Source organism: Corapipo altera, unplaced genomic scaffold (assembly GCF_003945725.1).
Source record: "Corapipo altera isolate COAL_440 unplaced genomic scaffold, ASM394572v1 113, whole genome shotgun sequence".
Classification (NCBI taxonomy): domain Eukaryota; kingdom Metazoa; phylum Chordata; class Aves; order Passeriformes; family Pipridae; genus Corapipo; species Corapipo altera.
In genome coordinates, this window is record NW_020884895.1 from 1,931,512 (window position 1) to 1,958,014 (window position 26,503).

The following is a 26,503-nucleotide window of genomic DNA, read 5'->3' on the forward strand; positions in this document are numbered from 1 at the left end:
CCAGAGGGACACAAGCTGTTGCAGGACACTGGTGTTCAGTGTATGATTATTTACATCAGTCGTAGATTCACCCCACATTATTCCTGTGGGTCGACATTTATCCCTCACAGCTGTTTTATTGCTGTCTAACTCCACTTATTCTAGGGGTATTATTTCCAGGAGTTGAATTTGCCCCCAGCATTAAAGAAATGCTTTGGACAACACTGCTGAGCTCAGTCCTCGATGAGAATCATGGACATGGAGAAGTAACCCCAGGGATGACCTCTTCAAGTACAGGAAACATTGGTGAGAAAGCAGGTCCCAGCCTGTGTGCTAGTCTGTCACAGTCTAATTCCACTGTCCCACCAGCACTTGGGGAAGAAAACAATCCCCACTAAAAACTCAGCATGCCCACTCCTGTCACTTCATTGTGAGACCTCAGATAATATTTTTGCCAGAATCCCAGTGCGGACAAGACTCAACTCCCCTGGCAATCACTGAGATAGTTGTGAGCTAGCTGAATGTTTCAGGTAAAGAGCAGGTAACAGCACACATGAGACAAGGTGACCCTTGTCTGGCACCCTGCCTGCACAGCACCAGATTCTCCTCTCAGTGATCTTTTTTTTTGCCTTTACTCACGGTGGACACTTCACACAGCCCTGTGAGTGGCCAGGCCTGGCTACAGAGAACCCTTCTTTTGAGAAGATGAGAATAATGCTGGAGAAGGCATTGCAGCCAGAGCAGATTCTACACCACCTTCCCTTTGCAGGTCCTTGTCTGTCTCCCCACCAGCAGAGTCTGCAGCACAGGGTTTATATTGCTACAGAGGCTGGGAATTACCTGGAGTGTCAATCCCACACACTGCAGCAGTGGGGTGCAGAGTCCATCAGAGCTGAGTCGCTGTAAGTGAAGGAGGCAGTGCAATCAGCCAGGTCAGCTAATTAGGGCTCCAATAGAACTCATCTGGAGACCTGAGTCTCTTACTAGAGGACTCAACACTGCAAGTGTTGGTGCTGGAGTTTCGAGCAGGAGGGAATGGGGGTGCAGGAGGCTGCAGACAGTTTTAGGCACTTGGGTACAGCAGAACCAAATTTGTGCCCATTCAGCCACTGCTTCTCAACTTTCTTTGTGAGCCTACACTGTCTCAGGTCAGACTTAACCAGAAAAAAACTGATCCCTGAGCTGCTCAGCACGAGCTTTCAGGGAGCTATGATTCTGCACAGCAAGAGGGTTGGTGGACTGGAACAAGCACTAGGTCAAGGAAACCCTCTAGGATACAGCAGTCTAACAGGGAAATCAGCTCAGAGGGCTGCTGAAGGGATCTGCAGTGGCCTGCATCTTGGGCATCCTCTCCTGTCTTCCAGAGCCTACGTGGTCAGCATGGATGCTTCAAGCCCACGCTGCATCCAGCTTCTGTTGCCACTTTACATTTCCCAGTCCAGCCTTGCAGTGTAGACACTGACTTTGACCCTGGGTGATCTGGCTTGAAAGAAGCATCGACAGGCATAGAAAATGTCACTTCAAAATTAATGTTGCCCCTGAATTAGAGCTGTTCCAAAAAGCTACAAAAGGTTGCCGTGATGGAAAAATAAGTGTATGAAGGACCCACCCTGCAGAACAGGCAGGGAAAAAATAGATCACAATGTATTCAGGGCCCAGACAAGACCACACTTGCCTGCAAAAATAAATACTTGCTTTTGACACATTGCTTACATATTAATTAATGTGATCAGCCTGCCTGGGTGTGTGAGCATGAGTGAGAGCTCGTGACTGTGTAGTGATAAGCTGTTAAAACTTCCCAAATAGGACTACAAATAATGGCAGACCAAGATCTTCCCTTTGCCCAGAGCCTTTCTCCTGTTTTTCTAGTGCTTTTCCACTCATATTTTTCTGTTTTACTTCACTGTGTCTCTTAGGTACCATTTCTCTCCCAGCACAAAACCAGAGAGTCATGAGAGCAAGAGAAGCAGCTTCTGCACGGGAAGACAAGGAAACATAACCACTCCCAAAGTAAAAAGACAAGAATTGGGAAAAGAAAATTCTATTTTTTCCACTCTATCCCCTTCCCTCCCAGCTTCTCCAGGACTGCTGGAGGGGCAAAGCTAACACAGAGGCTGAAGGTACCATCGCCCCTTTAACAGCAGCGCCACAGCCTGACATCAGCGAGCTGGGGAGTCCGGGAGGGCTGGGAGCTGCTGCTCCAGGAGTGGTGCCAACACATCCCTGTTTCCCTGCCTCTTCCCGGCTCTTGTTTGTGTGTGCCTTTTAACATGCCGCATGTGTATCCGTGCCTGCCAGTGGATGTCTGCAGGGTTTACATTAACCAGCTCAAGCTGCAGTTGGTAAACAGCTATTAATGTTTTGCTCTTCATGCGTCCAAGGAGATTTCTGAATGAGGGAGTCGCTTGCATCCTTTGACTTTCTACGGGCTTTTCCCTTGTTTGCAGCCCAGATAGGTCTTCTTCCCACTTAGCTATGCAGACAAGGGAGTTTGGGTTGGTTTGTGCCTGGCACAGGGAGGGGAGATCAATCTTCTGTGGCTTAGCAGGGAGTGTTCTTGTTTTTACCTGTTTCCTGAACAGGAGGGAGTCAGACTCAAAACCTGGAACTTTGCTGTTTAAATCTCTCATTCTTGAGCATAGTCCACATCTAAAGCTGCTCTTTTGCCCTGGGGCAAAATACTGAATCCGGCAATTCCCCAGTTCTGCCGGAGGCTGCAAACTAGGGCTTAATTTTACTCGGACTGTCACAACTCCAAAGTTTATTGGAAGCCAGATTCCCATCCCAAACGCTGCCTGGCACTAAGTAGAGATGCTGAAAGCAAGTCCCGAGCGCCAATCCCAGCGGCAGCACCACCACTAAAGCTATTTATCCCCGCACGGTTTGGTGTGGGGTTTTTTTTTTCACACATTCTTGCCTTCTGTTTTTGCTGGAGCCTCCGACTCCATTGAGAGGCAAATTTTAGCCATCTGGCAAAGCAGGCTGTGAGGGGGAAAAAAGAGAGAGAAAACACAATGTGCATGGGCACACACACTCACACATACAAAACTCTGGAGATTAGGGAAGACAAAAACTCCGCTGAATGCTGGAGCGCAGGGCAGCCCCGCGGCGGAGAGGAGGGAGAGGCGGGCGGGGAGGAGGGCTCGGATGCGGGCAGGTCTGCCTGCTGCCTGCTGCCCGCCTGGATGTGGGGAACGGCTGCAGGCAGGGAAAGGCGTGACCTGCATGGAAAATGCCAGACAACTCCAGACGCACACACACATAGGCGCACACACGCTCACAAACCTCCGGATAGAGATAAGGCGCACAGTGGAGCGTTGGGAAGGAGGCAAAGCCGTCCCCCGCGAACGAGCCATCGATCCTCTGCACCAAATCCACCGGGAAAGCCTCCCAGCAGCAAAATGGGGTGAGTAGCTCTGCGATGGGCTGACCCCGGGCTCCCTCACAGCATGGTCTCGGGGCACGGCCGGGCAGGGGGGGCCATCCTGCTGAGGGAGGTTTCTCGATGATGACCGTGGCTTCATTTCCCCTATCTGTTAGCAAACAAGGCATTGCTCACGCCTCAGCTTCGTGCCGCAGCCCAGCCTGCGTGCTGGAATCCCGGGAGGGAGCGTCGGGTGATGGGCACGGCTCTGCAGTGGTCCGAGGGACAAAGGTGCGAGTGAAATGGGACCTGCTGCACGGGCTTCAGGTTTCTGGGGACACCACGGTCATTAGTTACTTTTACTTGAGGTCAAGACTTTCCTCTCATGGGAAAGAAGTTTGATGCTGTTTTACCTCCCTTGTTTAAGGGGAATACAGAGTTGCACCAGCAAATGGCCTGTTGAAATCAAGGAGCTGATGCCCATTTACACCAGCTGAACATCCAGCCCCATGCATGTACTCTGACCAGAGGAGGAACAGTTTTTCCCTTTTCACATTTTTGTGGTTTCAGAAAAGCTGTCAAAAAAAGGCATGTTCAACCTCACTCTACTTGAAAGAAAAATCAATCCAAATTTCTCAGCTCCCATTAACTTTTCTTTGTAAGGAAGACCTGAGAAAAGTGATGGCACTACACAAATGAACCCCAGAAATTTACTGCCCTGGTTTTGAAAGAACACAGACAAGTTAAAAATAATCCACTAATATAGCTTCAATTTCCTCACCAGCATACCTAAATCAAGCCCTGATTTTGAAACCAGGTGTACGTGTTCGTGTGAGTAGTTCTCATGCCTGCAGTACACACCTACAAGCCTTTGCCAGGCCTTAGTGCCTATTTTAGAAAGCAGAAATTTTCATCTCTAATGGCTCTAATTTCCTTTGTATGCTCCACTGTGTGTAAAGAGCCTGAAGTTTGATCCTCTTTCTGGGTTTTATGCAATGGCACAGGCTTTTGTGTTCACACCTCTAGCACAGGTGGTGTTCTCTCCTTGCCCAGAGAAATATTCGGTTTATGCTCACTTTCGCGGTCAAATGGAACTCGAGGCTGGTGTGAAGTCAGGTGGACTGCCACTGATTTACTTGTCCCCTCTGCCCTTCTCTGGGAAAATCAAGTTGGTAACAAGTTGGGACAAACTCTTCAGGCTGAGATTTTTTTAAAAGTGGGTTTGATGACAGAACACCTCTAAGGATCTCAGCCTCTGTGTACTTCTCCATCTTGGGTGAAAACTCTGAGAAATTAAGGGGAAAAGAAAAGAAAAAGGGAAAGAAAAGAAAAAGGAAAAGAAAAGGAAAGGAAAAGAAAAGAAGAAAAAAAGAAAAGAAAGAAAAGAAAGAAAAGAAAGAAAAGAAAAAAAGAGAAGAGAAGAGAAGAGAAGAGAAGAGAAGAGAAAGAAAAGAAAAGAAAAGAAAAGTAACATACTGGTTTGAGCTGCTGGGCATGGGTCTGTCCTTGCTCAGCTGCAAAGACTGCTGTTTATTGAGGGCTAATGATTCAAATTTGGCGGGATGAGGCTAAGTAGTAATAATAATAATGATACTTAGCAGTTATTGCTATGATGCTTTCATTAAACCGATTTAGAAGCATCATTATTTTATTAAGCATCCTTATGTTTATTCTTCCATTAAATGAAGATTTGCTCATCAGAGCCCCATTAGTTAATGGACCTGTTGCCGATGGCTGCTGCTCCCAGAAGCATGAAGAACACCAAGCTCTGACTGCACTTCAAGCTGTCTGTGAGCTATGGAGGTGCCTTTAAATCACATGTGGCACCTGTATCACACACCTTTAAAAGGGGCTTTCCCCTCATGGGAGCCAAATACAGCTCCCACCCCCACCACCACCTCCCTGCGATTTGGCAGGGGGATGCTCATGGTGACTCCTCTTCCACGATCCACTAGGGAAAGAGATGAGCCTTCAACAGGTTTTGTCATTGCTAATGTTTCATTTCATCTCCTCACACGTATTTTCCAGGTTCCTCCTGATCTGGCCCTTTTGTGCCTTGCTGCTCTGCATGGCAGATGCCATCGAGCTGACAGATATGTTTGGGGAGATCCAGTCTCCCAACTTCCCCGATTCCTATCCCAGTGACTCGGAAGTGACGTGGAACATCTCTGTGCCTGATGGATTTAAAATCAAGCTGTACTTCATGCATTTTGACTTGGAGTCATCCTACCTCTGTGAATACGACTATGTGAAGGTGAGCTGTGAGGTCATGGGGCAGATGGTGAGGTAGACAGCAGACCTGTTGGGCCAGCTGAGAAAGGGTAGTGCTGGAAAAGCTGGGAACAAGACAGTTTTCCCCATTTATTGTGCGCAAGAGTTGTCAGTCCAGTGGACCACTGGGAGAGCTCAGGTAAGATGACAACATCCATTGGACTAACAGTGAGTGGGATAGCAGAGCCAGAGGTTACCCACAGAGGATCTGATTTCTGGAAGTAATTGGGCATCTGATTGTCATTGGACGAAATGGGATTTGCACACCTATGGGCTGATGAAACCCTTGTGGCTAAACCACCAGCCTGTGCCACTCTAGTGCCAGCCATGTGCAAGAAGGACCCCTGAGCTGGTCACACTTTGCCAGGCCATGGTTGTGGGTGCACCTTGCAGCCAGCCTGGGTCCCTGACCATGACTTGCAGGCTCTTGGGACACACTGTCCAGCCCCCAGGGAAGTAAAAAAGGAAAGGCTAGACCTGAGCTTAAGGCTGTTATGGAGGTTCTCAGGGAGCTGTCACGGCCAAAACTTCAAATATTTCAGTCTGCTTCATTGCTGGGCAGTAACCATCCAAAACTGCAGTGGACCACTCACTGCAGTGCCACAGAGCAACCTTGCCTTTAGCACCACAGGTCTCTCCAGGCAGGGCTCTCCTTCCCATCCAGGACAAGCTGGGTTCTCCATATCTTTGAAAGTGGTCAAGTTCGGTGCTTCTGGCAAACCAGCAGTAGCAAGCAGGTGCTTTCTAGGATTGCTTGGTTGAACAGACCTTACCCCATCGTCCAGTACAAGCCTTACCCTGCCCCTCTGCACAGAGGCAGGCAGAGCTTGCTCCCAGGTCTGGAACCACAGAACCTGGCCCTGGTGCTAGTTGCCAGATAATTGAAATTATTATTTTATTTTTGCCCTAAGAACACAAAGCAAACATTTGTGATTTTTTTCTTCTAGAATCTGTTGCTCGCTGCTTTAATTTCCCCTTTGTGCTGGCACTCATTCTGCTACTAACAGCTCTCATTGAGGTTTGGTTAGTTCTTTCTGCTTCTCCTGGAGCTTCTCCAAGCACAAGGGCCAGGGACATATATAGAGATATATTGCTTTAAAAACCCAATAAGCTCAAGGAACAGATTTCTTGGAAACTTTCCCCATTCCAAGCTTTACCCCTCCTCCCGCCCTTCACCCCCTGCTCTTTTTTCCTTTTTCATGTCTCCCTGTTATGTGACCATGGTGCCAACTTGGCACCACAGCTCTCCCTGCCGCTGGATTTCTGTAATAAGGCAGTATTTTTCACAGGGATTTAGATCTCAGCTGTATAAATTTGCTTGGAGCTGTAACTCAGCTTGCAGAGCCTCCACCGCAGAATTACATTTGAAAAGTGATGAAAACGGATGGATTACGGGAGATCCGTAAGTTACTCTGCTGGGTAAGGGCGTAATGTTGATGCTACTAAACTACCTGCTTAGAAAACATCAAGGAGAGCAGCGAATGACTCTGTGGCTATTTTCCTCCTTGGGTTTATATGTCCAGCTCTGTCGCATCAGTGCAAGGTGTAAAAGCAGCGTCAGTGCACTCTTTGACAGAGGCCACAGCGAACATCTATGGAATATAACTATAGATCTGGCACATAAGGTGCTTCTCTGTAATACTCTGCTGGTCCCAGGGAGGAAGCTCAGAAAGACACAGGTGGATCTCTGCATTCCACAGCACTCAATGGATTCCCATCCATGAACTTGTACCATTGCTTTCTGAGCTCACGGGTGACTTTAATCTCCACAGCATCATATGGCAGAGAACTACACAGGTTAAATATATGACTACATGCTTCTTTGTGTGTGTGTGCGTGAAGAAACACATTCTTGTTTGTTCAGAGTCTTCATCACCTTAACTGCCATAAGAAGGAGGTTAAAATGGGGCTGAACAGGTGGGGATTCAGCTCATGACAGGCAAAAGCCCCTGTGCCCTGTCCTTTCCTTCCCTTGGCTGCCCGCACACCCAAGCTCTTGAGCAGTGTAGAAACTCATCGTGAATGAGCTCAGGGCAAGCCGAGCTGCAAACCCACACAGATCTCTCCTTCGGGGTGGTCTGCAGAAGGGAACAGTTTCCAGAGCTCTAAAACAATGGCTAATTAAAACAATAGCTGTTTATTTATATATATGCACATATACGCGTGCGCGTGTGTGTATATATATAAAAAGAACGTGGCTCCTAAAGAAATGCTCACAGGACGGGAGGCTTGTTTGTGCAAATGGGGATGGCAGAGAGGGGGAGTGAGCCAGGAGGAATGGGAGGAAAGCCCCCAAAATGCCCAACTGGAGAAGCCCCCCACGCAGGTAGAAAGCACCAGTCACATGCTGCCTCAGGAAGCTGAACTCTGGGCCCTGGTGCATCAGAGACAGCCTCTTCTCAGGTTTTGGATGGCCACCCTCAGCCACCTGCCAGGTCCTTGGGGACAGGGAGCAGCCGTCCGCCCTGGGCTTTCAGCTCCTGCCCTCTGCCATGCTCCTCAGCAGGCTCTGCCCAGCTCGTTACTGTCCACAGGGAACTGATTTGGGGTTTCCTCATTTGCGGAGGGTCTTACTGTGAGTTGTCCAACTCCTTTCTGGGGTCACCCAGCAATGAACACTTATGCACAAAAGTCTCCAGCACTGGCCCAGGGCCAAAAGTCATGGCCATGACCAGGAAATCAGGTTAAGTGATCTGAATAGTGTCACTGAGGAGCGCTGTGGCAGAAGCAAAGAGATGGATGATGAAACCTTGACTTCTGAGGGGCCTTCATGAGTAAATCTCCAAGCTTATTAGGGAGATCTGAGCCTAGGGTCCTGTCCATGAGGCTTTGCACATCGCTCAATCAACCCCTGGAATGAACCCCCGAGAACTTGTCAGCTGGTTTGTACACCTTGTACACCTTGATTGAAGATGAGGGGACATCCCCTTGCTGATGGCAGGGGACATGCAGGGACAGAGAATAAGCTTGGTGTCACATTCAGGGCAGTGCATGCCCAGCCTGGGGCTGCAAGAAGGGTGCACAGGACCCATCTACACTTCTTCTGCTCAAAGGAGGGATAAAAGGCACAAATCAAGGTTTGCCATGAACGAGGGGTTCCAGAGGAGACCATCCTCTTTTGGTCCTGTCAGACAGCCCCAATCAGGGGATTATTCATGCTTTGGGAGTACAAGGTCCCCAGAGGAGCACTTCAAATCCCAGGAGGCAGCTGGGAGATGGTTCTGTGCAGAGCAGTGTGGTGGCACTGGCCACCCCCTGCACCGCTGCGGACCACAGTTGCCCCCAGTGCAGGGGAAGGAGGAGGACCAGGCATGGGAGCAAACCAATAGCTCCTGCAGCACCCCAGCATCCTGCCTGGGTCTCTTTTCACCCCCACCCTCTCCAGGGAACTGGCCTAACCCAGAAATAGAGCATGTGGGCACAGCTGCCATGCTGGGAAGGGACAGTCTCTGGACGCCAAGCCAAGTCCACAGCACAGGAAACCAGACATCCTCCTTTTTTGGCTGTGGCAGGGCTGCCACACGTTCCCATGGATATTCAGGACAATTTCATGTTTGCATATGAAAGGACCCTTAATGTGTTTCGGGGAGAGGATCTCCAGGAGACCTAGAGGGATGCTCTTGCAGGGCCTGTCCCATCCCTGCCTCATTCCCAACAGTCAGCAGCAGCAATGTGTTGATCTGGGTGTTGTGTTCTTGCAACACTGACTGCGGGGCCACTCGGCAGGGGCCACTTCGTGCCCTTCCCTGGCTTTGAGCGTCTCCTCCCCATGTCATGTTCCCAGTGTCTTCAGCCCAGCACTGCGATTTCTCTGCCTAATGAGCCATTTATATATATTACAAGTGATATGTTTGGCCTTCATCAGTCCAATTAGTGCATTCCTGGAAGGCTGGAGGGGGGGCTGGTGGCGGCTGTGTTTCCGTGTTGCCGACTGCCTGCTACTCTCTGCTGCCGGCAGCAGACACCAAACTGCCGAGCCAAATTCCCCTTGGTGATCGTGGCATTTTGTTAACCCACCGGCTGCATGAGGCATCTCTGGAGTATCAATGCCCCGGTATCCCCAGCAGCCCACGCCTTGGGGCAGCCTTTCTCTCCTGCTGAGCCAGAGTACCCCAGCTCCTGCCCCAAAGAGGGAAATCAGTGTGGGGCAGAGAGGGGCCCCACAGCTTGGGACACCACTTCCCTTACCCACAGCACTAGCCAAAATGCAGGGGGACAGAACCATAACCAGGGAGGGACTCCCATCTGCCTCCATCCAGAAGGGCAGAAATATTAATGAGAGAATGAGGATGCAAGCAGAAACAGGGAACACAGCAGAAGGCATTGGCAAGGGTAAATTTAAGGCACGAGGGTGTCGCTATATTTTATTTTTCAAAGGAGGATTCTTTCAGCGTATTTTTATAGGGAATTTCTCTGTGGCAATTGATATTTCCCTCAGGGACACATCTTCTCTAGTGAAAACGTCGACATCGTGACCCGAGAGGGAGAAACTCCAAACAAACAACCAGGATTTAATTACCAGCCTGCTCGCTGGATGTAAATGATCCACAAAAAAAAGTATACAGTCCCCAGCAGAAGCAGCAAATATTAACCAGGGATGATGACCTCTCTGTTTAGTTTACTGCTGGAGGGCTGCCTCTGCTCCCTGTGGCTTGGGGCATGGGACCCGTCTCAGATAAGAGACCACGGATACCTTCAGTGAGGAGAGCACGGCTCTCCCGGGCCCCATCCTTCGGCTCTGGGGCTGTATCCAGGGATGCTGGGAGCAGTGTTGAGGCCAGCCCCATGGATGAAGCATCCTCTGGCCGAGACACAGGGCACTGGGAAGATTTTCCCGCGCTTTGGTGACGCTGTGCGGCAGATCCTGGGGCTTAAGGAGAGGGATAGGAGATCACACAGTGGTTCATGTGTCCTGGCAGAGGTGACAGCCACCAACCCCACACAGAGCAGCCGCTGGAAATTCCTCCTTCCTGCAGATTTCCTTAAGAAAAAAGCATTTTCTGCGGAAAAGGCTGCATCCCATGTCCTTGCACAACCAAGTCTGTGTGTTGGGGCCAAAATGCCTTTTTCCATCCTTGGTGATGGCACTCCCGTTTTCAGTCTGAAACACTATTTCAAAACAATTTTTCAGATTTAAAAGCAATTCTAAAGCACCACAGTATATTTCAAAGGGATTGAAACCAGATGGAGCCCAAATTACTTGTTTTCTTTTTTTCCCCCAGAATGCTGTTACCAAAAGAAAAACAACAACAAAAAAAACAATACAATTGGGTTTTTGTCCCAAAGCAGGCCACGTGTTTTTTCTCCAAATTCTCAAAATTTATCATCGGAAAGTCTCTCTCTTTTTTGGCCAGCTCCAGCTTGTATGAGAGGATGGAAAATATCTGGAGGCAATGTCAAGGCATGCTGAGTTGCCATTTCCATGTTGGCTTTCTCTGGTGTGAACGAGTTTCCGCCTGTTTGTTCAGCTCTGGGAAATTTCCCTTTCAGACCCGGACCCTCCCCAGCCAGCACATCTTAAGGGTCTCCAGAAGACAGGGATGCAGTCAGAGAACAGTCTTGCCTTACTGAGGCCACACAAGCCAGGGGCTGCATTCCAACACCTCCAGGAGCCCAAGGGTCCTCAAGCAGATGACTGTTTTCCCCAGGCATGTGCTGGGGGACTGCACACTTCATCACAGCCTCAATAGCCGTGGCTTGGCGTGAACGGTGGTGGGTTGGCTGGTGGTGTTCATCGCATTCCTCTGCTGAGGCTTATTCATATCTGAATCTCCTGAGGGAAAGCAGGCAGGGTGCTGGGAACCGCCTGGGAGAGGTCGTGGTTGATACAGGGGTTGGGGATGGGATGTGTAGGAGAAGAAGATAAATCAATGCTGGAGAAAACAGCAAGGAAAAAGGAAAGGAGAGGCTTTCCAGGGAAAATTAAAGGGTTTTCTGCAGAGATTACATTATTTTAAGGCACAGATGAGGCTGTGTTTTAAACAGATGCACATAGAGAGTACTGAACGTGCTGACATGACAACAGGGCATGCTGGCTCATTACTCCCCTTCTTTATCCCTCTGGATGCATGGTCAGAGTCCAAACAGTGCCTGGCACCAGAGGTCTGGAACCATACAGGGACCCTGGGTAGCAGGGACAGGACAAAGATTGTCCAAAGGCAGCACAGGGAACAGAAACACCAACCAAATTACAGCCACTGCTTTGAAGTGATGCAAAACCAGTGGGCAGAGGCTCCTCTGGGCAGCAGAGACCCCCATGCAGATTCCCTGCCTGGATCAGTGTTTGGGCCATGGGAAGGGACGAGGGGGAGCATCTCAGGTACTGACAGCTCTGAATGGGAATGACACAGGCCAGGGGCTGATTTTCACACCTCTTCTTCTGCACCACCTGTCCCCGTCCTTACTCCACCTCCCAAATGGGCTCCCACCCTGCATCCTCCCCTTACACCCTCCCAGCTCCTCCCTACATCCTGGATGCCACCTGCTCTCGACATCTGCTTCAGAGGGTGATTCCAGACAGAGCAGGCAGACATGAGTGCCTGTGCACGTTTTGCAGAACCCACTTAATTGCTTTACTGCACTAACAACATCTCAAAGAGCTGGATCAGTGGGAGTCAGACCTGTCATGCTCTGAACATCCCTGGAATCCCTCTTGGCTGCAGAAGGTGATGTGAATGCAGTGGGAATGGCTGGAAAATGCTATATCAAAGATGCCCTGGGAAGGGCCAAGGCAGCAGAATGATGAGCAGGACAGGGCTTGCAGGGGCCAGAGCTGCATCCTCAGGCTGTGGCCATGCAAGGCTGCCAGATGGGCAGCCTGTCCCACACAGGCACCGGTCAGCTCTGGAAGGGGGCAGGCTGGGCAAGCACAGGCAAAGGTGTGAGCCGCTGGGTGCAGAGATGATTCCAAGCCCAGCCTGACACCCCTGAGGAACACATGGCAGGCTCTCTAGGCTCACTCCTTCTTTCTGCTAGCAGATTGAAGCTGAGGACCAGGAGCTGGCAACCTTCTGTGGCAGGGAGACGACAGACACAGAGCAGGCTCCTGGCCAGCAAGTGATCCTGTCCCCAGGGCCCTACATGGGGCTCACCTTCAGATCCGACTTCTCCAATGAGGAACGCTTCACTGGCTTTGACGCCCATTACACGGCCGTGGGTAAGCAGCATTTGAGCCTTCAAGACGAGCTTCTAAGGTAGGGTAATGAATTTGCAAAGATCACATCCCAAGTCGGCCTTGGGGACCCTGGCAAGACAGGAGTTTATGTGCAGCCCTTGGGCCATGTGGGACTCACTGGGTGCTCCTGTGAACCCACCACATGGGACCACTAATTTCTCAGTGTTGTGGCAAATGCCCCCATGAGGAGTGACATGTGGAGGACTGCAAGATGACCTCTCTGCCTTGTTATCTTCATCCTAGATGTGGATGAGTGCCTGGAGAAGAGTGATGAGGAGCTGGCATGTGACCACTACTGCCACAACTACATTGGCGGGTACTACTGCTCCTGCAGGTTCGGGTATATTCTCCACTCCGACAACAGGACCTGCAAAGGTACCACCCAGGCACAGTTCAGACACATGGATGGTCACACAGAGGGGTCCCTGAGCAGGCAACGGACCTACCAAACATAGGCAAAACTGCCTTTTTTTGCTGCCAGGAGGGAGGAGGTGCCTCTTTCCCACAAACCAGTAATCTGGGACTGTTTTTTCCCATGGGCTGTGCTCCTCAGCTAAAGTCTATAGACCTCCTCAAGTCAGAGAAATTAAAAGGTTTAGTCTGTGCTCTGAAAGTACATTATGTAGATTAGCTGAGACTAGCTCTCAGCGCAGGGCCTCTGTGCCAAAGGCATATTTAAAAGTGTGAGATATGTGAGATGCTCCATGCATGGACAAATATTTGGGTTCCATCCAAATCCATCAACAGATCCCACTCCACTGGGAGGGCTCGTGAGTGTGGTCAGGATTGGGACATGACTGTCAGGGCCCTGACAAAGCCATGGCTGTGTTTCAGTGGAGTGCAGTGACAACCTCTACACCCAGAGGAACGGGGTCATCACCAGCGCCGACTTCCCCAGCCCCTACCCTAAGAGCTCGGACTGCCTGTACCGTATCGAGCTGGAGGAGGGTTTCTTCATCACCCTGGACTTCGAGGACAGCTTTGATGTGGAAGACCACCCCGAGGTGACTTGTCCATATGACTACATCAAGGTGAGCTGGGGTCTGCACACCCCTCCTCTGCTGCTCGCCTTTCTTTTTCCGAGTGCCCTGGTGAGGGGACCAAATCACCCCAGTCTAAACAGGAGTGATGTAGCCATCAGGAGCCCTATACTCTCTTGACCCTATGTCTCTTATCACATCTGATTTTGAACCTTTCAGCCAACAGTGACCCTCTTTCTGTTCACATCCCCCAAGACATGGTGCTTAAGCCCCACTGTCCCCACTGCAGGCCTACCCATTAGTCTCAGGGATCAAAGACCCATCTCACACCATCCACTCATCTTTGCCTCGTCAGATCAAAGCTGGCCCAAAGGAGTTTGGACCTTTCTGTGGAGAGAAGTCCCCAGGACGCATTGAAACCCAAACCAACAGCGTGCAGATCCTCTTCCACAGTGACAACTCCGGAGAGAACAGGGGCTGGAAGCTGTCATACACAGCAATTGGTAAGTCCTGCTGCCTTCCACTGTTTGCTGGGCTTGGGAATAGGAAGGGCTTTATAGGTGGACACCATGAGTTTGGTGGTCCATAATCCTGTCTCCAGAAAGGATCTGTTCCAGAAATCCCACAAGGAGAGGCATAAATAACACAGAGCCCTCCTTCCAAAGGATGCTTTTTCAGATGGGCTCTGAACCAAGATGACATTGCAAAGCAGAGCAATTTTGGACACGGTAATTGCACAGGCTACTGTTATTAGCTCCCAGATTTGTAATGCCCAAAGCCAGAGAATTACAGACTGGAGGAAAGACCTGAAGCCTCCATGCCTTCTAGAAGAGCCTGGATGAGCCATGCCAATGTAGACTAGAACAGGAGGAGAGCAGAAATGCTCAAACTCTACTACATGGGCTGGCTGGCAGAGCTGGGACTCCGCGTTTCCTCTATTTATTCCACTGTGTTCTGTTTTGCTTCATTTTCTTGTATTCAAAGGAAACCCATGCCCACCAGTGCAACCACCAATCAATGGGAAAATTGAGCCTTCTCAAGCCAAGTACACCTTCAAAGACCAGGTTGTCATCAGTTGCAACACTGGATACAAAGTGCTGAAGGTATGGGGAAAGTATGTGGAGCTGGGAATAGGGTAGAAAATGGAGGATCCTTCTGCTCAAAGGCATTGCAGCTCTGGGAGAGCAAACACAACCCACACAACATCCTTACCCTCTTCCCAAGGGCAAGGAAAAAGCCTCTTCTGAGAGCCACCACTTTTCCTTTCCAAAGACGCAGAGGAAGACAGGAGAGAGCACTTTTCTGAGCCACCCTCTCAGCATCTCTCCAGACCCAGCAAGCTCACTGAATGTCAGGCTTGTCACTTCTGCTAGAGAAAAAGTCAGCAAAAGCCCCAGGGAGCGCTAGGGTTTTGTCTGCTCCCCACCTCAATGAGCACTGGCTCGGCAGCCCTACAGAGGCCACTCTCCACCAACTGGGAGGTCCTCTGGGACTTTGGGACAGCTTCAGCAAGTCACAGGAAGCAGGATTTTGGCAGACCCTCTCCAGGAAGCAACTGGGAACCACAGGGTGTGTGGGTGACTCACAGGGTGGCTGTCTTCCCTCCAAACCAGTAGCCTACTGTGACTTCCAACATGGAGTTGGGTATTTCTCTGATCTCCTCCTAGTCCCATTCTTCATGTAGAGCTGCCTCCTTACACATCCCATCATCTAGAACAGGAATAAATTACTCCAGTTCTTTTGCTTTAGCATGCAACTGAGTTGCTGGCAACACGAAAACTCTGAGTTTTTCATTATGATTTTATTGCAATTTTTAGCTCCTCTTTCAGGGGAGGCTGGATACAACTTGACTAAATCACCAAGAAATTCCCTTTTAATGAAGAGATTTATTTCTTTTCCTTGAACATTAACAGGTGTTTTCTTTTTTGTTGGCACCTTCTACACAGGATAACGTGGAAAGCGACTCCTTCCAGATTGAGTGTCTGAAGGATGGGACATGGAGTAACAAGATCCCTATCTGCAAAAGTAAGGACACCCTTCCCCACCCTGCCAATGTCCTTTTCCTGCTAAAATAATTTCACGCTAACAGGAGCTGCCCTGCCAGAGTGGAGTTCCTTACTCAGAGACACAAACCCAGCCAGAGAGGCTACGTAACCCTGCAAAGCTCTTTTGGCTTGTTCTTGGGTAACATAGTGGGGCTCAATCCAAAAACCACAAGCAGGAGATTGGTGCTCTTATTTAGGTTACTCATATAACTTGATTTGTGAGCCTTTTTTGCTGTCTCCCTGTCAAAAAACGAGCAAACCTGGCTCTTGAGCACTGGCTCTGTCAGATAAATCTGGGACAATTTGGGATAATCCAGTTCCTGGTCCAAATTTCCTTCCCAGGGCATTAGTCCCAGGTACTAGCCTAAACTTGGCACTGCTCAGCTAAGTGAAAGGGGAGAGAAAAGTTGTCCAAATATTAACAAACCATAAAATGGGAGAAAAGGGGAGAAGAAAAGAAATGCCATTTGAAAGCGCAGGTGATGATTTGCATCATCTCTTATTTCATCTAACCCAGCTCCTCTCTCATCTCAGGCTTGGGAGATGTATCTGATAACACCTTTTCCATTTACCCCAAACCCCTCAGCCCTCAGGAAGGCTCTCACTGCTGCTCAGTCTGTTGTAAAGCTGGCCTAGAGAGGAGAAAAGAAGCAAACAGGCTCAGATTGTGTCCCAGGCCCTTTCAGGAGATGCAGGAGGAGATGCTTTCTAAGGATGTTGGGATCCAGGCTCTCCTCATCTGGGCAGATCCTTTTTCTTTTAAGAATATTGTGGATCTTACCTTAGAACAGTATTTCTGGAGTTTTAATTCATGTTTTCTCACTGAAAATGGAAACTGGGAGGCTCTGAGACCTGCTAAATACATTCATATCTGAAAGAGCTCCTTAGAAAGCGTGGGGTCAGTGATGCCTCTGCCCTGCCAAGGAACTCCCCGCTCCTATACTCTCATTATCACAGTCTCCCATTGATTGTATCCAGCTTCATGTAAAAAATAGAATGAAATTCCAGGTAAATATTTTTAACCCCAGAAAGTTGGTTTTTTGAGAAAATTTAAATTATTATCTTCATTTTTCCAACTGGGCTGGAACCGATCACTTCTTGTGTAATATGACTCACTACACTAAATTTCTAAGACTTTTTTGGAAAGCCAAGAAGCCTTGGCTTTCAGCTCTCCAAACTGCAAAGCCTCCCACCTCCCCAGGATGTCTGCAAGAGGCAGGGCACAGGCAAAAATGGTTTTAGAAAGCAATGCAGAAAATAGAAAACTTCTCAGCCACTGTGAATAAAATCCAGCTCTATAGCCTGGAGAGGCTAAACACAAACCTGTGAGAGCTTCTCCCAGCCACTGCCCTCAGGCTGCCCTGGCCCAGCAGAGTGAGAGGGTCCCCAGCAGGACCATGGCTCCACTGGCATCCAAGGCACTCTGGCACAGCTCGCCAGGCACTCATTAACGATTTCTGGTGTTTTGGGGGCTGGGTTTCCTGCATGTCTCTCTCTGCTCATCTACTAATTGGGCTTTCTCTTTCTGCTCTCCTCCTTCCCCTCTGCTTTCGGTGCAGCTGCAGATAGAGCCGACAACCAGACAGAGGGAAGAGCTGGCTCGGAGCAAGTGGCCGCGTGAGGCTGGTGCCGGCTGTGCCGCCCCGACAGGCAGCCTGTCTTGATGCCCCTCTCTGATCTGTCCAGTACCCAGGGCAGGCTCCATTTGCCACTGGCCTGGCTGCCAAATCCATCTCTGTGGCTTGTCTAACCGGCATGGCACTGTTAACCCCCCCGCGCCTGGTGCTTCCTTAACTCCATCTTGAGAAGGGGAAAGGAAACTGGAGTTGAATACTTCATTCCCGTTGTCATGCCTGGGGATCACATGCTGCTGCCAGCTCCTGGCGTGTCCGTATCCCTCCCTCTCCATGCGGATACCTTGGCCACCTTGGCTCCCCCTCCAAGGCAGCCGTTGCACAAGGAGCATGGCATGGCAACCATGGTTGGTTGGTTGGATTCAGTCTCCCGCTGCCCTTCGTCCCTGGCCCAGCATCACAAATAAGAAACACTCCTTCCTTTCCTTTCTCCAAGAGTCCTGGTGCCTTTCAGACCCTCTGGACAAGGAGGCCTGGAGGATGGGTTGGCATCACTAGCCCTTTCCTGCAGGCACCAAGCCCTGGCACCAACACAGCAGGATGGATGTTCCTCTGCCTCCCCTTTGCTTCCCACTGCTGGCCTGGCAGAGGTGAGGATGGGCTGGCCTCATGCTGACTGCAGCTGAAGGAGGTCAGAGCCTGGTATCTGTCCCCATTCACATCCCCAGGAGCCATGGGCATGCACCCTGTACTCCCTGAGGCATCAGAGGCTTTACTAGGAGGAATCTGGGATGGGAGGCTGGGAGAGGAGGAAGTGTTTGTTGGGGAGCTCGGTCCACCTCTGGTCCCACAAAGACAAAGATGCTAAAGGGCCCCTTTCCTGAGGGAAAACTCTGGAAAGGCTCACGGAACAAATACCCTCCCCTCACCTTTTCAGCAGGACCTGGGACACTGGTGTGGCAACACCTCTCTGCAAGAGCCCATTCTCCAGGCATCGGGTTCCTCCAGGCCTGGAGAATACACGGGGATGAGATGGGCTCTGCAGGCCAATGGATGCTGCCCTGCAGCCATAAATAACCCCAGAGTAGAGGTGCCAGCCAGGATGGTCCCCTGACATTCATTCCCTCCTTCCTCCAAGGGAACAGGTATCCAGAGTCTCCACCCAGCCTGGCTGCATCCACACACTCATACCATCACCTGCTGTCCCTACAGAAGGCGAAGGAGATCCTGGTGAATAGTGAGCTGTAGCATTTTGCCATAAACCAAGCTTTTTACACCCAAATAATTAGGCAACCCTGAGCATTGGTACATATCCCTTGTTCCAGCTGCTACTTCTGGTGAATTCTCTCTTTGTTAGCCTGGGTCACTTCATGAGGAGCTAGGACTCCTGTCCTCACCCCCTTCACATCCTGGAGAACATGCAGACCCACATCCACAGAGGGTCATCCTTTATCCACAGGACCTGCTTTCTGCAGTCACCCATCCCCTACTCAACCCCTCATCCTAAACATAGTAGAACCCAACTCCACAGCACTGCATTTCCTGGCAGGATCAGACCCTGGTTCCTGCCTTCCACTGGGGCAGGTCCCCCAGGATGGGGCAGGGGGAAGCTGCACAGCATTGTCTGAGTGCTCTGTGACCTGCCCACATAGCAGGGAGCTACAGCTCCAAAGGAGTGACTCCTGGCTTTAGAGGATGAACTCTCATGCAGCCTGGGGTCCTTCCTGGTGTGTTTGGCACACACCCAATACAGGGGACAAGCTGGGAGGAGAGGCTGGGAAGGGCACTCTGGGTGATCTAGGGTAAAAAGGGGATCATGGACAGGCCATGGGGAAGGGCAGTGGCACCCTGGGAATTTTTATCCCTCCATCAGACCCTGAGCCAACAGCAGGGATGGTGAAGCAGAGCCAACGTTTCCAGTGTCCTGGGAGATGAAGCAGGTTTGATCTCACCCATAGCTGCTGGCGTCATCCCTGCCTGCAGACCAGCCAAGCCACACTCTTAATGTCCTTCATCTCCTGCTGTCATAGGACAACCAGGACCAAGGGTTGTTCAGCCTGATGTGTAAATGCTTAACAGCACTGTCTGGTGAGCAAGACCAGAGCATGAAGGACTGGACCATGCTTTCAGCAAAGGCTTGTGCACCTCTGATTCACAGCATAGGCTGGTGAATTACTGCCTACCTCTCCTTGCCCACTCATAAGGGATGCAAAGACATACTCTGAGACCATCTCACAACAGCTGTCACCTACCAGAGCAGGCTTCCTCCCCTCTCAACAGTACAACAGGGAGATCTCACACTAAATGGAGGGGTTCCTGAGACAGGGTCTCCACTAGCATGAGTGGTGCTGGCCATACAGCCAGCAGGCAAGCCATGCCATTTGCATGCCCTGTCTGTGCAGGGTACCTGTGGGAGGGTTTCACAGAGCCAGGCTGTCTTGACTGAGACAGAGCCTTCTGCTGCTGTCAGAAGCCATGTCAGGCTGCGTCTTCTGCACTGCTCTAGAGAAAGGGGATACAGGACTCTATGGACCCATGCTCTGCCCCACAGGACCACTGCCACATGCCAAAGCCCAGCACTACCTGCCTGCTGGTTGTCTGGATACCCCAAGAAACAGCACAGGGTTCAACCCCCCCTTCTGTGTTGGGTTTCAGTTGCTGACTGCAAAGCGCCGCCGGAGCTGGAGCATGGCTTTGTCACCTACTCCACCAGGAACAACCTGACCACCTACCGAGCAGCCATCCAGTACCACTGCCAGCACCCCTACTACCACATGGCCCCCAACAGCACGGGTGAGCAGTGGGGCCAGGACACATCCCCACAGCACAGCTCAGGCGGGCGCGTGGCCATGTGCGTGTGCGTTTGCAAGCGGGGGGAGTTTGGGGTGGCTGCTCCGGGGTGCTCTGCAAACAGCAGGCTACATGTGAATGTAGCCTACACACACCGTACCCTGCGTCTGCACTGCCTGGATTGTCAGACTGGACACATCTTGCTCCTCAGTGAGGTAGGATGGAGCTGGCCCTGCCTCGTGCTTTGCCTGAATGTTTCACAGCCTCAGCAGAACAGTGTGGGTGTTCCATGTTCTGCCTTCTCACCCTGCCATTTGCTCCCTGCAGATTATGAAATTATGGAAAAGTGAAAGGAGCTGCTGCTGGAGAGAGCACCAGGTCCAGCAGCCTCAGTAAGGGTTCTGCAAGGCTCCTCATCCCAGCACCGAAATGTTCAGCATAGCCAAAGCTGAACAGATAGCAGTGGGATCATATCAAACTGGGTTTTCTCCCTAGTCCCCCTGGTCCACAACCACAGAAAAAACACAAGGTACTTTGACAAGAATCACAGGTCTCTGCACCCTTCAGACTCAGCTCTGGGCAGCACAAAGGGTGTGTACACACCCCAAACCATCTTCCTCCTCCTCCTCCCTCAGCAAGCAAAGCCAAAGGAATTCCTCACATTCCTGTCTCCCAGCTTGTATCTCCCACTGGCCCTGTGCATCTGGTCCCAGCATCTCATATGCATTAGCAGAACAGGCACTGGCAATATTTATGTGGAGGCTGCTGCTAGCAGAGGGTGAAGGCACAGTGCACAGACAGCTCAAGGCAATGAAACTGAGGATGGTGGCACATCCCCTGCATGAGGACAATGCCCCCAGGGAATGGAGCACAGAGAGATTTAAAAGGGAGGTCACCTGAATAAGAGTTCTCAGGGTCCTGACCGCTGGGCAACCCTCCTCATTGCAAAGGACACTCCCTCATGCCAGGACCACAGACGAGCTAACACTCTGCTTTCTTCCAGCCACCTACACGTGCGACGCATCGGGGGTGTGGAGGAGCGAGGAGCTGGGGACCAAGCTGCCGTCCTGCCAACCAGGTACTGGTACTGGGGCAGCTGGTTCCCCTTGCTCAGCAAGGGGTGCAGAGCAGGGACATGCAGGGAGGGGATGCTGCCATGCCTGACCAGACCTGATGCTTCTCTAGGCAGGGATCATGCTCCCTGGTGACAGTGCCACATGACTTGGCTATTCATATCCAATTGCCACAGTGAATGGCCAGGAGGGGGGCAGGGGCAGAGTCTTTCTGCTATCCCAGCTGGCCCAGATGGTCGGGGTGCAGTGGTGGCACTGGGCAGCAGTGCTGAGGGCATGTGTCCCTGGCAGTTTAGGGCAGCAGTGAGGTCACAGCCATCGTGGCTGTCAGGGCTCCCCAAGCTCCCCATTCCAGCAGACAAAGAAGCCAGCAGACCCGGGGCAGAGCCCACTGTCCATGTTCAGCCCCCAGCATCCCTGGAGATGGCTCCAGCCAAGGGCAGAGCATTACCTGGCTGCCAGCTCCCACAGGCAGTGCGTAGACATCCAGTAGTAATTATCACCTCTTCAAGCCTTGCAGAAAAACTCAGCTGCTTTTGCAGGGAAGGAAAATCCCAAGTCTTTGAGCAGTGGTAGAAATGTTTGCAGCCAGCGAGTTTCTAGGCCAGGCGCCCACTCAGGATTAAACAACAGTCTCTGGGATGTTTGCTGGCCATAGCTAAGAGTGGGGCCAGGTCTCTCTGACAGGTTGGGGGCCTGGAGAAAGTTTGGGTGTGGACTATGATCTGATGTGCAAAGTAGGCTCTCCAGAGAGGTGCAGGGATCTGGCTGTCATGCAGCAGCTGCAGATGCAACCACCCCAGGGTCCGGACACTACCTCAGCCCCATGGAGGGTATCTGCTCTCCAGCCATGTTGAGCCACTGCAAGTCCAGAGGAGGGACCCCTGAGATTCCCTGCATCCCACAAAACTCCAGAAAATTTCCAAAAAACTCCTGGGCTGTGGCTGCTCTTGTTGTGGCAGCTGCTCCCTGCATCTCTGCTTGATGTTTCATCCTGAACTAATTTGAACTGGGAGCATATGAGGACAGTTTTGGGGCCATAGCTGCTTTCATGGGCCATTTCCAGGCCTTTTGATTAGTGGCAGGAGTCAGAGAGACTTCAGGAAAATGGAAAATCCCAGAGAGAGGGTGACGCTCTCCTGAGATCAGCATCTGCAGGCAGCAGCTGGTCAGCTGTTGTTCAGATCTTCCCCATGTCTCACGCACCTCCCCATCAATTGAAACCTCTCTTCCAGGCCACTCCATGCCTGCCTCTGCCATCAGTGGGAGCATTTGCAGCCTGGTCAGCATTTTTGATATGTAATTTAATAGAATAAATATTTGGCTGGATGCATTTCCTCTAAAACCATCTCCTTGGGACAACCATCAGCTTCAGTGCAGCAGAACATCTGGGCTGGGACACAGGAATTCTTTTCCTGAGCATGTTTTCTATTCCTTTCAGCACTGGGAAGGGCAGGGGTGCAGAGCACATGCGGAGACACTCACCATGCTCCTTCCCTGCTAGAGTCACATTTTTCCTGCAGACAGACCCCAGTCACACAAATCCACATTAGCAGCTCCCAGTCCTCCTGCACTGGTTCCAAGGCTGATTCTCAGCCCTGATCCCATCAGCCTGAGAGGTCAGATCCTCTTTTTGTGAGGCTTTGTATCCTCCCCTCAGAGTACAGGTGGCATCAAGGCAGAGGCCTGGCACTTTCCCTTGAGGATATGGGTTCTCTTTGCAGACTCAGAGGGATGAGACCAGCACCTGCACTGCTGCGATTCAGGACTCTTTCAGATGTAGAAGGACAAGCCTAAATTGGCTCCCACAACCTCCTGGTGACATCAGCACCCACAAGCCAGCTGGGAGTCCCCCTCCACAGGGCTGCCAGAGGCATGAAACAGCTCCCCACCACCAACCATGTCCCAAGGCTTAAGTTCCACAGGGACACGATTGTTCCTGCCCACCCTGTCCAACCCTTCCAGAGCCACCTTCAGCATCCTGAGTCCCTCCTCTTCCTCATGCTGTGTCACAGTGTCTGGATAAAGTTCCTGGAGGCAAACCAGTCAGCACATCAGGACTCTTCAGGCATTAATTCTAGATCTGTTGAAGAGTTGAGAAGAGGGGTTCTGTTTTGGCTGCCAGAATTGTGGTGAGGAGGTGCAGGAGTAACACCCATGGTGCTAGGCAACACGGCTGAGCCCTTTTCAGCCACAGCTCCTCTGGGAGGGCATATGCCATGGCCATGAGAACACAAACTTCATGACAGGTCTCAGAGAAAGGGGTGAGACTGGGCTGATGTCAAGCTCCAATCCTCCCACTAGCATTCCCCTGAGTTTCTTGGCACACTGAGCAGGAGCCAGGCAGTTGGCTGAAAGGTCTGGGAAGGGCTGAGCAACCTCAAAGGTCACAGTGAGGCTGCAGATTTACTCATTTGGCCTTTCTGCTTCGGAAGTGGTGTGGATCCAGCCAAATCCCTCCATAAACTACAAAAGAGAGTGTTTGGTTTGAAGATAACCAGTCACGTGGCATACTCTACAGGGATATCCCTTTTCATTTGTTCCCTAGATAAGTAAACTGGGAGTAACTGCCCTGTCCTTTCTGTCCCCAGTGTGTGGCCGGCCAGCTCGCCCTTTGCCTGGGATCATCAAGCGCATCATCGGCGGGCGGAACGCAGAGCCTGGCTTCTTCCCCTGGCAGGCCCTGATTGTGGTGGAGGACATGTCCCGGGTGCCCAACGACAAATGGTTTGGCAGCGGAGCCCTGCTCTCAGACTCCTGGGTGCTGACAGCCGCCCATGTGCTCCGCTCCCAGCGGCGGGACAAGACTGTCATCCCCGTCTCCAAGGAGCACGTCACTGTCTATCTGGCCCTCCATGACGTGAGGAACAAAATGGACGCCGTCAACCGGACAGTAGAGAGGATCATCCTCCACGAGGAGTTTGACATCCAGAACTACAACCACGACATCGCTCTTGTCAAGCTGAAGGAGAAGGTGACCATGGGGAAGTATGTCATGCCCGTCTGTCTGCCCCAGCTTGAGCACGAGCTGGAGGGGCCTCACCCCAATACGCTGGGGCTGGTGGCTGGCTGGGGCATCTCCAACCCCAACATCACAGTGGATGAGATCATCAGCTCGGGCATGAGGACCCTGTCTGACATCCTGCAGTACGTCAAGCTGCCAGTGGTGCTGCACGCCGAGTGCAAGACCAGCTACGAGTCACGGTCAGGGAACTACAGTGTGACCGAGAACATGTTCTGCGCGGGCTACTACGAAGGTGGGAAGGACACTTGTTTGGGAGACAGCGGGGGAGCCTTTGTCATCCAGGACCCGGGAACCCGGAGGTGGGTGGCCCAAGGGCTGGTCTCATGGGGTGGCCCAGAGGAGTGTGGCAGCAAGCAAGTGTACGGTGTGTACACCAAGGTCTCTAACTATGTGGACTGGGTGGAGAAGAAAACAGGCTCCTCAGAGAGGTGGACATTTCTGGACCCCGAGCCAGAGAGATGAGTTACTAAGCAGCCTGCTGCCACCACAGCTCTCTTTCTTGTTGTCGTTATTGTTTAATGTGCTCCAGACTCTGGTCTTTCGCAAGCAACAGCCACGATACTCCACTCATGCCAAGCCTTTGCCAGCCCTCCAGGTCATTTGTTTCACTTGGTCCCACATCCCTTCACTTGCATTCTTAGGAAATGCTTGCGAGGGAGCTGGGGGAAGGGAGCGAAAGGCAAGATCTCAATTGGTGTCCTCAGCTTGTGCTGCCCATCTGCAAACCTCACCCACATTCTAGGAAGCCTCCCTCCAAGCCATGAAAAAGGCACAGCAATTGAGGCAGCATTTCTTTGACACCAAAGCTTTGTGCCATGCACGGGGAATTGCCCCCACCTCTGGGATTCTCTGGTCAAATCGTCCCATCAGAAGATGCAACTACAGAGCCTATGGACAAGGCAGGAAAACCCATCTGGGCAGGCCTGAACATCACAGGTCCCCCACACTTTCTGTGCAAGGAGTAGTGAGAGAGTCCTGGGGGGTTGCTATTATTTTTGTTTGCAAACAGACATCTCTGCCTGGTGGCATCTCAGGTGATGCCTACCTGGCCCCAAGGATGTGAGGATACATCCACAGTTAGCCCTAAACCTCAACCCCAAACTTCAGCCAGCACCAGCCCAAATGGTCTACCTGTGTCCAACCATGTGGAATGAGTGACCCACAGAAGACACAGGTACAGGAAGAGGGGTTTGGACTCAGCATCACACTCGCCTCCAGACACCAAAACTTCTCCAACGCTTTATCACTTCAAGCCTTCTCCAGTCACACCCCCAGACTAGCTCTGTGATTTCCAGCCGCAGCAGGCCTCCCAAGGAAAGCTTTTCAATACGAGACAGCATCACTTTGGATGTACCTAAGCAGTACTTCTTTTCAGCAGAATCATTTCAGATAGAACATCCTTCCTTGGGCTTTCACATCTTTCTCAGGGGCCTGGTTAGTCCTGCATGGCAGTTTATTCATTCTTGCAAGAACCTAGTCCATTTTAAATGCTTTAAGGCCATTGATTTAGCTGATTTACCTTTACCGATGGTGTTCAGCATTTGTTCATGGCTCTTGTGGCCTATTCCAAGTGTCCAAGTCGTTTTAGACTGACCCAAACTCACCTAATGCACCAGAAGTATTCATATCTCACCAACTTCCCCCCATGGCCCATGCAGACAAATAAGCCCTGCCAAGGAACAAGGTCAGGTGAGCTTACCTTCCTTCAGTGGGGACACTTTCTCCTTCTTTTGCCAGCAAAGCCCTCCTAGAGCTGTAAGCAACATGCAAAAATTGCCTGCTGTTCTCTCTGTGTGCCTGTAGCCTCATTCCAGCCTCTCCACCTCCTCGTCCTTTGCTTTTGCCATGAAAGGAAGAAGCCAACAGTGGACGAGCCACTCTGACATTTTGTTATTATCCAAAAAGCCATTTGTAGAGGACGTAGAGGAACAGAAGGCCTAAGGAAGGTCAATCTTGCAGACATACTATGAACTGTACTCTTGGCTATGTCATGTAACTGCAAGGTATTTTCTAATATATATATATATTTCTTTTTTTTTTTTGATACTACATTCTATAAAATATCTAATGTCATGTAAGGATGGTTCTCTGCAGTCTTCCTCCTGAGAACAAAATAAAACTTTTATATGTACTGAGTTTGTGCCCTGAGACTTTTATTCCAAGAGGAACATGGTCAAGGCTGGTTGCTAGTCTCTGCCATGCACACCTCCTCTCCCAGGTGGATTCTC

The 26,503-nt window shown here is 51.1% G+C and overlaps 1 protein-coding gene across 3 annotated transcripts; it reads left to right on the plus strand.

Annotated features, from left to right (window-relative positions):
- The first annotated feature begins 2,754 nt into the window (after positions 1–2,754).
- MASP1 (mannan binding lectin serine peptidase 1) lies at positions 2,755–26,384 on the plus strand. Of its 3 annotated transcripts, XM_027647478.1 has the most exons (11): positions 2,755–3,385; positions 5,372–5,597; positions 12,593–12,770; positions 13,032–13,163; positions 13,623–13,819; positions 14,124–14,271; positions 14,753–14,871; positions 15,715–15,793; positions 20,043–20,180; positions 21,181–21,255; positions 23,842–26,384. In XM_027647478.1, exons 1-11 carry the CDS (start codon positions 2,994–2,996, stop codon positions 24,735–24,737), a joined length of 2,580 nt encoding a protein of 859 aa, XP_027503279.1. In that variant the 5' UTR covers positions 2,755–2,993; the 3' UTR covers positions 24,738–26,384. The 3 variants fall into 3 exon arrangements, with proteins under 3 accessions (XP_027503279.1, XP_027503280.1, XP_027503281.1); XM_027647479.1 differs by lacking the exon at positions 20,043–20,180 and having other exon boundaries at positions 2,757–3,385; XM_027647480.1 differs by lacking the exons at positions 20,043–20,180; positions 21,181–21,255; positions 23,842–26,384 and adding an exon at positions 17,373–17,877 and having other exon boundaries at positions 2,769–3,385.
- Positions 26,385–26,503: the final 119 nt, after the last annotated feature.